Source organism: Loxodonta africana, chromosome 4 (genome assembly GCF_030014295.1).
Source record: "Loxodonta africana isolate mLoxAfr1 chromosome 4, mLoxAfr1.hap2, whole genome shotgun sequence".
Lineage (NCBI taxonomy): Eukaryota > Metazoa > Chordata > Mammalia > Proboscidea > Elephantidae > Loxodonta > Loxodonta africana.
The window spans coordinates 153,114,670-153,126,541 of NC_087345.1; the positions used below are offsets into that span (position 1 = coordinate 153,114,670).

An 11,872-nucleotide genomic window follows, 5' to 3' on the forward strand; every position below is an offset into this window, starting at 1 on the left:
ATTGATCAAGTCAACACTATTTCAAGCATTCTTTAGTATCAAACCTCAGTGTGACTCCAAAATTGGGAGAAATTACAGGACTCATTTTTCAACTGAAGAAGGCCTGGTGGCATGATGGTTAAGTGTCTGGCTGTGAACAGAAAGGTTGACCTTTGAACCCACCCAGCAACTCCTCAGGAAAAAGATGTGGCAGTCTGCTTCTGTAAAAATTACAGCCTTGGAAGCCCTATGGGACATTTCTGCTCTGTTACATGGGGTGGCTGTGAGTCAGAATCGACTCAAACACACACGCACACTTTAATTCTTTACCCTCGCTTACTTTCTTAGTCATCTAGTGCTGCTATAACAGAAATACCACAAGTGGATGGCTTTAACAAACAGAAGTTTATTCTCTCACAGCCCAGTAAGCTACAAGTTTGAAGTCAGGGCGTCAGCTCCAGGGGAGGGCTTTCTCTCTCTGTTGGCTGTGGAAGAAGGTCCCTGTCATCAGTCTTCCCTTGGTCTGGGAGCATCTCAGCACAGGAACTTCAGGTCCAAAGGATACACTCTGCTCCCAGCACGGCTTTCTTGGTGGTATGAGGTCCCCATGTCTCTCTGCTCACTTCTGTTTTTTATCTCGGAACAGATTGGATTAAGACACTATCTTATCTTGTAGATCTCATCAATATAACTGCCACTAATCCATCTCATTACATCATAGTGATAGGATTTACAACACACAGGGAAATCATATCAGATGACAAAATGGTAGAGAGTCATACAGTACTGAGAATCATTAGCTACCCAAGTTGACATATTTTGGAGGGACACAGTTCAGTCCCTGACACTTATTTTACCTCGGCCTAACTCCACTTCATTCTTATGACTCCTTTCAAGTTTAATCACTCTTATCCCAGAAGTCTTTCTTAACTGAGTAGCCTAAGTTGGATGCCTTTCTGTGTACATCTGCTGAAGCACCTTATGCAAAACACAGTCGTGGCGTTTACTACTCTGCCTGTCATTGTCAGTATTCTTGCCGGAGGTCCCACCAGGTCTGCATCCCTGTGCATAGCACAGTCTCTTGCACTTCCTGGAGTACACAAAGGTGTCTGCTGAATAAACCTAAGTATTGTCTCTGCTTCTGGGAGGGTACGTCCTGTTCCAGGATACCTCTATCATGCTCTCTTCATTTTTTTCCTCATTCTCTCCTTCTTTTGCTTATATCGTCATCCATCTCTTTTCTTCTCTCAGATGTTCTAGTTTTTATTAGAATATCTATTGTCACGTGCCTAGAACTGAAATCATGTATTTTTATGGAATGCAGTTGAAATCCTAAGGGAATAAAGAAGCAGAGTACCATCTGTGGATATTTTATGTGTTAAAGAAAAAAAAAAATCAGTATTCGCTTCCCACTAGGTATTGATGACAAAGTTTAACTTGTGTTAATATTAGCCCATCTGTTATTAAAGCCAACCAAACAAAACTGCTTACAGTACGAAACTAATGACATTTCATTGAATGCTTATTCCCAGGAGCCGAGGATAGAAACTGGCGGCAACAACAACAAAGGAATATTCCAATTCATTCTTGCCCCAAATGTGGAGAAGTTCTGCCCGACATAGATACGTTGCAGATTCATGTCATGGACTGTATCATTTAAGTGTTGATGTTTCACCCACCCAAAATTGTTGGTAAATGTCAGATTTTTTTCCTCTAAGACTTGCACTGTTGTGTTATTTGTTTTCACTCAAACATTTTCTCTTATTATGTTTGTTTTAGGAGAAAGAAAACATATGTGTTCTAAGTAGGACATTTTTTGTGAATTTCCATAAGCTCACAAAATAGAATCCTAAAGCATACCATTCTTCTTAGAATAGATTCAGGTTTTTTTGTGTTTGGTTTGTGTGAGCACTGCCCCATAGACATCATGTGACAGAGTTAATGTAATTAGATGGAGGAAACTTCACTGATAAATTTTAAGAACCTTTAAGGAAGCAGGAAAAATGAAGTGGTCACAGATACAATCGAGAAAAATGTCTTCGAAGTATTTTTTTAATAAATTGTTATTTTTCGTCATCCATTTAAAATGAATCTATCTGGGGTTGTGTGTATATCTGTGTGGTATAGTTTCATTGCAGCCACAGTAATTGTACCAAAGCTAGGATATGGCTTTTTTCGTATAAGCACTGTGAACTTTTACTTGCTATCAGGACAAGTGGAAACATACTGGCATACATGAAGTAGATGCCAGAAGGTTCACTTGATTTCGTATAACCATTCATAGTGTAAAGAAGTTACCTTTGTTCTTTCATTGTACAGCGCTGCAGATACATGGGCTTGTACAGTAGATAGTTTGTTAGCTTATAAAAAGAACGGCTATCTATTAACTTTATTCTTGGATCAGGTTACATCTTCATAATCACAAAAAAATACTCATTGCAAAATAAAATTTTGCTTATGAATCTTTTACATTCTTCATATATGACTAATTTCATAGTGTGCATTTTCTGTCTTAAGCTTATTCAGCTTAATATTAAGAGCAGTTTGGTTAATTCTATGAGAAAATTCCTGTTCTAGAGACTAGTACATGTTATTTGAGTTGGAAGTTAATCTTGCTAAGGGAAAGAATTGATAGTATTTGCCATATTTTTGTAAACTTGGAGGTTACCCAGACTAGCTAATATTAGAACAGCCATAAAAATATTGTCCTTATGCATCTAGGTTCCAAAAACATTTAAGAGCAATTAAAAGATCTCCCTTGTTGGGATTTTTCATAAGAATTTCTCATAAGCAAACTTGATCATATATATTCAAATAGAAATCAAAATAGTTAGACATTTTCCTGCCAAAAGAATACACTGTACAAATTCAACAATGATTTCAATTAAAAGAAAATAGATTTCTGTAGTATCCTTAAATAGAGGAGCAAAGCAAATGGTCTCCCATTTAAGGTACTAGGGATTTCTTTTTACTTTGTTCAAGTAAAAGTATTAAGCAGATCCGAACTCTGAAATGATAGCATGAATGGCCATATTAAGCCTGTGATCAAACTGTTTGCTCAATAATTAGAAGGACTGCAAATGAAGGAAGGCAAGTTCACATGAGTGATTTAAATTAAAGCTATTGTTTTGAGGGAATCAAATAGCAATAAGATAATCAAGTTGAAAACTCTGTGCATCTCTTATCTAATTAGTTTAGTCAGAGATCACATCAAAGGGCTCATTCCATGTTACCAGTTAATTACACCTCAGTAATCTTTGCCCCTCATCCAGGGCCTTCCACAGTACTCTTGAAGTCTGGTTAAACAGGGAACAGTGGAAAGATGGAAGCAGGGAAGAAACACAAATGAGGCAATGAAAAAATCCTAGTTAAATCATTTTACAGTAATAAGTCCTCAAATGTTATATTTAAAATAACTTTGAATCATAAGATTACTTAATATGAACACACCTATAACACATTGTGTACATCATAAACTGTAGATTGGTTAACACTTCCATTTGACCCACAATAAAAGGGCTAACTTGGGATTGTCTTTAAAGAAACATTAAGACTTCTGGTGAACATGGTGCCATAGACAGAAGCACCACGCCATCCCTGCACAGGAAAGACCCAAAAAACTAAGTAAAACAGAGACAGACGTCTTTACTGGAACCTGAAGTGTCAAATAAAAAGATAAAGTACTCAGCCAAATAACTGGATATTCATCTGCAAAAAAATGAAACAAGACCCATACCTCACTCCATGTACAAAAACTAACTCAAAATGGATCAAAGACCTAAGTATAAAATCTAAAACGATAAAGATCATGGAACAAAAAATAGAGACGTTAGGAGCCCTAATACATGGTGTAGACAGTATACAAAACATTACTAACAATGCAGAAGAAAAACTAGTACCCAGAAAAAATCAAACACCTATGCTCATCCAAAGACTTCCCCAAAAGAGTAAAAAGACTGCTTACAGACTGGGAAAAAGTTTTTAGCTATGACATTTCCGATCAGCGCCTCAGCTCTAAAATCTACATGATACTGCAAAAACTACAAAAAGACAAATAACCCAATTAAAAAATAGGCAAAAGATATGAACAGACACTTCACTAAAGAAGACATTCAGGTAGCTAAGAGATACATGAGGAAATGCTCACAATCATTAGCCATTAGAGAAATGCGAATTAAAACTACAATGAGATTCCTTCTCACTCCAACAAAAAAAAAAAAAAAACAAGGCTGGCATTAATCCAAAAAACACAAAATAATGTTGGAGAGGCCGTGGAGAGACTGGAACACTTACACACTGCTGGTGGGAATGTAAAATGGTACAACCATCCAATCCAGCAATCCCATTCCTTGGAATATATCCTAGAGAAATAAGAGCCTTTACACCAACAGATATATACACACCCATGTTTATCGTAGCACTATTTACAATAGCAAAAAGATGGAAGCAACCAAGGTGCCCATCAATGGATGAATGGATAAATTATGGTATATCCACACAATGGAATACTATGCATCCATAAAGAACAGAGATGAACCTGTGAAACATTTCATAACATGGAGGAATCTGGAAGGCATTATGCTGAGCAAAATTAGTCAGTTGCAAAAGGACAAATATTGTATAAGAACTCGAGAAATAGTTTAAACAGAGAAGAAAATATTTGATGGTTACGAGACAGGGGAGGGTGGGAGAGGGGTATTCACTATTTGGATAGTAAGTAAGAACTACTTTAGGTGATGGGAAAGACAACACACAATACAGGCGAGGTCAGTGCAACTGGACTAAACCAAAAGGAAAGAAGTTTCCTGAATAAACTGAATGCTTTGAAGGCCAGTGTAGCAGGGGTGGGGGTTTGGGGACCATGGTTTCAGGGGACATCTAAGTCAATTGGCATAATCTATTAAGAAAACATTTTGCGTCCTACTTTGGAGAGTGGCGTCTGGGGTCTTAAATGCTAGCAAGCACCCATCTAAGATGCATCAATTGGTCTCAACCCACCTGGATCAAAGGAGAATGAAGAACACCAAGGACATAAGGTAATTATGAGCCCAAGAGACAGAAAGGGCCACATAGACCAGAGGCTACATTAGCCTGAGACCAGAAGAACTATATGGTGCCCAGCTACAACCGATGACTGCTCTGACAGGGAACACAACAAAGAACCCCTGAGGGAGCAGCAGAGCAGTGGGATGCAGACCCCAAATTCTCATAAAAAGACCAGACTTAATGGTCTCACAGAGACTAGAAGGACCCTAATGGTTACGGCCCCCAGACCTTCTATTGGCCCAGGACAGGAACCATTCCCAAAGCCAACTCTTCAGACAGGGATTGGACTGGACAATGGGTTGGAGAAGAATGCTGGTAAGGAGTGAGCTTCTTGGATCAGGTGGACACTGGAGACTATGTTGGCATCTCCTGCCTGGAGGGGAGATGAGAGAGTAGAGGGGGTTAGAAGCTGGCAAAATGGACACAAAAAGAAAGAATGGAAGGAGGGAGTGGGCTGTCTCATTAGGGGGATAGCAATTGGGAGTATGTAGCAAGGTGTAGCAAGGTTGTGTGAGAGACTGACTTGATTTGTAAACTTTCACTTAAAGCACAATAAAAAATATATTTTTTAAAAAAGGCCAAGGACTGAATGGAATAAGAAACAGAGGACAGAGAGCAAGGAGAGATATGTGCTGAAGGCCCCATCAGCTAATGCAGCACAGATCCGCCATCTTGGACTCCTGTCGGGGATCAGCAGACAGGAAGTACAGGAAAGCAGCTTCGCGGAACTCCCAGCAGGAGACAGAGCACCTGATAACAAGTGACACATGCTTCCCCCCCGCCACCCCGCCATTCTCTCCCCACTGCTCTGCCTCCAAGCTTCCTGACTGGCTGTGGTGGCTTGGCTGGCTGGGAAGTGCAGCGTCTGTGCACTTGGATTCACCTCACCCACGGAGATCAGCAGACAGGGAATATGAGATAGCAGCTTCACGAAGTTCCCAGCAGAAGACAGAGCACCTGGTAATGAACGATATCCCTTTTCTAACTGCACCTCCCCCCACCCCTCAGCTTCCTCTCCTTCCTGTCAGCCACAGTCTCTTTGCCAGGAGGCAACTGCTTTGGCCTCAGGCTGCTTGGATTGGCTGGGCCCCTAAGCTGGACCTGCCCTGCTGCACCACAGCTGAATGACCGGCCTTGCCCATTGGACAAGGAGGTGAAAAGTACCATATCTACAGAAGAGCAAACCACAAAGAATACGCACCCTGCCTGCTCAGACATAACCAAATAAAAAGGCAGGACAAAACAAATGAATCTACAATCAAGAAATGAAAATGACTACTGAATGTCCCGAAGACAGCAGACAATATCAAAACATATTTAAAAAACAGAACAGGATGGTTCCAGTAGGTGCCCAAAATAAAACACCAGATGATTTTCCAGTAGAAGAAAAGGTACTAGAACTAGCTGATCGGGAATTCAGATCTCTAATGTTCAGAGCAATCCAAGAGTTGAAGCAAAAAGCAGACAAAAATGAGGAAAAAATAGACAAGTTTATGGAAAAGGCAGACATATTCATGGAAAATACAGACAAAAAAATGGAACAATTCAGGAAAATAATACAGGAACAAAATGCCAAAATAAATTCACAACTAGAAATCATTCAAAGCAACAGTTAGAAATCCAAAAGATAAACAACAAGATTTCAGAAATGGACAGTGTCATAGAAGGGCTGAGGAGTAGGTTTGAAATGATGGAAGACAGAATCAGCAAAATTGAAGACAAACACTTAGATACAACTCTGAGGAAAAATCAGGAAACAATGAAGAAAAATGGAGAAACCCTGAGAATTATGTGGAATACAATCAAAAGCAAAAATCTGCTAGTGATCGGAGTTCCAAAACAGGGTAAGAAAATGGGAAACAGAGAGGGGCTCATCGAAGGATTTCTGATAGAAAACTTCCCTAATATCACCAATGATGAAAAGCTGGCCATTCAAGAAGCTTTACAAACTCCACATAGGATAGACCCCAAAAGAAAAACACCAAGGCATATCATAATCACACTCACTAAAACCAAAGACAAAGAAAAAATCCTGCAAGGAGCTTGAGAAAAACAAAAAGTCACATACAGAAGAACAAAGTGGGAGGCCTCACTCTATCTGCTTTTAGAACTTATTATACCGCCACAGTAGTCAAAACAGCCTGGCACTGGTACAACAACCGATACATAGACCAATGGAACAGAATTGAGAATCCAGACATAAATCCATCCACATATGAGCAGCTGATTTTTTACAAAGGCCCAAAGTCAGTTAAATGGGAAAAAGACAGCCTTTTTAACAAATGGTGCTGGCATAACTGGTTATAAATCTGGAAAAAAATGAAATGACCCATACCTCACACCATGAACAAAAACTAACTCAAAATGGATCAAAGACCTAAATATAAAATCTAAAACCATAAAATCATGGAAAAAAAAATAAGGGCAATGCTAGGAGCCCTAATACATGGCATAAATATTATACGAAACATTACTAACCATACAGAAGACAAACCAGATAACTGTGAGCTCCTAAAAATCAAACACGTATGCTCATCCAAAGACTTCACCAAAAGAGTAAAAAGATTATGTACAGACTGGGAAAAAGCTTTTAGCTATGACATTTCCAATCAGCGCCTGAGCTCTAAAATCTACATGATACTGTAAAAACTCAACTACAAAAAGACAAATAACCCAATTAAAAAATGGGCAAAAGGTATGAACAGGCACTTCACTAAAGAAAACATTCAGGTAGCTAACAGATATATGAGGAAATGCTCACGATCATTACCCATTGGAGAAATGCAAATCAAGACTACAATGAGATTCCTTCTCCAACAAGGCTGGCAGTAATCCAAAAAATACAAAATAATAAATGTTGGAGAGGTCGTAGAGACACTGGAACCCTTATACACTGCTGCTGGGAATGTAAAGTGGTACGAGCACTTTGGAAATTGATTTGGCACTTCCTTAAAAAGCTAGAAATAGAATTACCATACAATCCAGCAATCCCACTCCTTGGAATATATCCTAGAGAAATAAGAACCTTTACACGAACAGATATATGCACACCCATGTTCACTGCAGCACTGTTTACAATAGCAAAAAGATGGAAGCAACCAAGGTGCCCGTCAGTGAATAAATGGATAAATAAATCATGGTATATTCTCACAATGGAATACTACACATCGATAAAGAACAATGGTGAATCCGTGAAACATTTCATAACATGGAGGAATCTGGAAGGCATTATGCTAAGTGAAATTAGTTGCAAAAGGACAAATGTTGTATAAGACTACTATTATAAGAACTGGAGAAATAGTTTAAACAGAAAAGAAAATATTCTTTGATGGTTACGAGACAGGGGAGGGAGGGAGAGGAGTTATCGTTAATTACATAATAGGTAAGAACTATTTTAGGTGAAGGGAAAGACAACACATAATACAAGAGAGGTCCGCACAACTGGACTAAACCAAAAGCAAAGAAGTTTCCTGAATAAACTGAATGCTTCGAAGGCCAGCATAGCAGGGGCGGGGGCTTGGGGACCATGGTTTCAGGGAACATCTAAGTCAATTGGCATAATAAAACCTATTAAGTAAACATTCTGCATCCCACTTTGGAGAGTGGCTTCTGGGGTCTTAAACACTAGCAAGCAGCCATCTAAGATGCATCAATGGGTCTCAACACACCTAGAGCAAAGGAGAATGAAGAACACCAAAGACACAAGGTAATTATGAGCTCAAGAGATGGAAAGGACCACATAAACCAGAGACTACATCAGCCTGAGATCAGAAGAACTAGATGGTGCCTGGCTACAACTGATGACTGCCCTGACAGGGAACACAACAGAGAACCCCTGAGGGATCAGGAGATCAGTGGGATGCAGACCCCAAATTCTCGTAAAAAGACCAGAGTTAATGGTCTGACTGAGACTAGAACGACCCCGGAGGTCATCATCCCCAGACCTTCTGTTAGCCCAAGACAGGAACCATTCCCAAAGCCAACTCTTCGGACAGGGATTGGACTGGACTATGGGATAGAAAATGATACTGGTGAAGAGTGAGCTTCTTGGATCAAGTAGACACATGAGACTAAGTTGGCATCTCCTGTCTGGAGGGGAGATGAGAGGGCAGAGGCGATCAGAAGCTGGCTGAATGGACACAAAAATAGAGAGTGGAGGGAAGGAGTGTGCTGTCTCATTAGGGGGAGAGCAATTAGGAGTATATATATATATATAAAAAAACCACGCAAGGTGTATGTATATAAATTTTTGTATGAGAGACTGACTTGATTTGTAAACTTTCACTTAAATCACAATTTAAAATTAAAAAAAAAAAAAGAATTACCATATGATGCCACAAAAATAAAATAAAAATCACATACAGAGGAGAAATAATAAGACTCAGCTCTGACTATTCTACAGAAACCATACAGGCAAGAAGGCAATGGGATGACATATATAAAACCTTCAAAGAAAAAAATTGCCAACCAAGAATAATATATTCTGCAAAACTTTCATTCAAATATGATGGTGAAGTAAGAACACTTCCAGATAAACAGAAATTAAGGGAACATGTAAAAACCAAACAACACTTACAAGAATTATTAAAGGGAGTCCTTAGGTCTGAGAACAAACAACATCAGACCACAGCCTGAATCTAGGACACAAGATTGTACCAACCAGATACCAACCAAGGAAATGAACTCTCAAGGACTATCCAAAGACCAAAAGAATTGCAACAGGGAACCAGAGGTTAATCTGTAAATGACAACAACGTCAGAACTATAAAAGAGGGAATAAGCGGTATAGGTATAGAACTTTCTAATGGAGACGCAGGCAAGGCAATTCCAAGTAATAAAACATTAGCTACACAACTTCAACAAATAGAGAACAGCAAAAGAAGCCCACAGCCACCAGAAGAAAGGGAATAATAAAGATCAGAGCAGAAATAAATGAAATAGAGAATAGAAAAACAGTAGAAAGAATCAACAAAACCAAAAGTTGGTTCTTTGAAAGGATCAAAAAAATCGACAAACCACTGTCCAAATTGACAGAAGAGAAACAGGAGAGAACGCAAATAACCCAAATGAGAATGAAATGGGGGGGCATTACAAGAGGGCCAACTGAAATAAACAGGATCACAGCAGAGTATTCTGAAAAACTATACTCCAAAAAATTTGAAAATCTAGAGGAAATGGACAAATTTCTAGAGATACACGACCTACCCAAACTAACACAAAATGATGTTGAAAACCTGAACAGACCCATAACAAGAGAAGAGACTGACAAGGTAATAAAAGAAAAAACCTCCCAACAAAAAAAAAACCCTGGCCCAGATGGCTTTACTGGAGAACTCTACCAAACATTTAGAGAAGAGCTTACACCAGTACTACTCAAATGATTTCAGAACCTAGAAAAGGTAGCGATACTTCCAAGTTCTTTCAATGAAGCCAGGATAACCTTGATACCAAAACCAGGCAAAAACACCACAAAAAAAAGATCACATACCAATATCTCTCATGAATATAGATGCAAAAATTCTCAACAAAATTCTAGCCAATAGAATTCACCATCATATCAAAAAAATAATACACCATGACCAAGCAGGGGAAACCCTGGCGGCGTAGTGGTTTAGTGCTATGGCTGCTAACCAAAGGGTCGGCAGTTCGAATCCGCCAGGCACTCCTTGGAAACTCTATGGGGTAGTTCTACTCTGTCCTATAGTGTAGCTATGAGTCGGAATCAACTCAACAGCACTGGGTTTGGTTTTTGATTTGGACCAAGTAGGATTCATACCAGGTATGCAAGGATAGTTCAACATTAGGAAATCAATCAATGTAATCCACCACATAAATAAAAGGAAAGAAAATAATCACATGATCATCTCAATCGATGCAGAAAAGGCATTTGACAAAGTCCAAGACCCATTTCTGATAAAAACTCTCAATAAAATAGGTATAGAAGGGACATTTCTCAACATAATAAAGGGCATCTATGTAAACCAACGGCCAACATCATTCTCAATGGAGAGAGGGTGAAAACATTCCCCTTGAGAACAGGAGCAAGACAAGGATGCCCTTTATCACCACTCCTACTTAACATTGTGTTGGAAGTCTTAGCTAGAGGAATAAGGCAAGAAACAGAAATAAAGGGCATCCAAATTGGTAATGAAAAAGTTAAACTGTCCCTATTTGCAGATGATATACTAAGAAAATCCGAAAGACTCCACAAGAAAACTACTGGAACTAATAGATTCAGCAGAGTTGCAGGATACAAGATAAACATATAAAAATCAGTTGGATTCCTATTCACCAATAAAGAGAACGATGAAAAGGAAATCAGGAAAACAATACCATTTTTAATAGCCCCTAAAAAAATAAAATACTTGGGAATAAATCTAACCAGGAATGTAAAAGATCTATACAAAGAAAACTACAGAACACTACTGCAAGAAACCAAAAGAGAGCTACATAAATGGAAAAACATACCATGCTCATGGATAGGTAGACTCAACATCGTAAAAATGACAATTCTACCCAAAGCAATTTACAAATACAATGCAATACCAATCCAGATACCAGCAACATTCTTTAAAGAGATGGAAAAACTTATCATTGACTTTATATGGAAAGGGAAGAAGCCCCACATAAGTAAAGCGCTATTGAAGAAGAAGAATAAAGTAGGAGGACTCACACTACCTGATCTCAGAACTTACTATACAGCTAAGGTAGTCAAAACAGCCTGGTACTGGTACAACGACAGATACATTGACCAATGGAACAGAATTGAGAATCCAGATGTAAATCCATCCACCTATGGTCACCTGATCTTTTACAAGGGCCCAAAGCCCATCAAATGGGGAAAAGA

At 38.9% G+C, this 11,872-nt stretch overlaps 1 protein-coding gene across 4 annotated transcripts in view; it reads left to right on the forward strand.

Moving 5' to 3' along the window:
- The window catches only part of OPTN (optineurin), a 54,817-nt gene extending 45,471 nt beyond the window's left edge, over positions 1-9,346 (forward strand). For all 4 annotated transcript variants that reach the window (XM_010590727.3, XM_010590726.3, XM_023548909.2 and 1 more), the window contains one exon: positions 1,512-9,346. In XM_010590727.3, coding sequence (XP_010589029.1) covers positions 1,512-1,639 — 128 coding nt within the window. In that variant the 3' untranslated portion in view covers positions 1,640-9,346. The remainder of the gene's footprint in view (positions 1-1,511) is intronic.
- Positions 9,347-11,872: the final 2,526 nt, after the last annotated feature.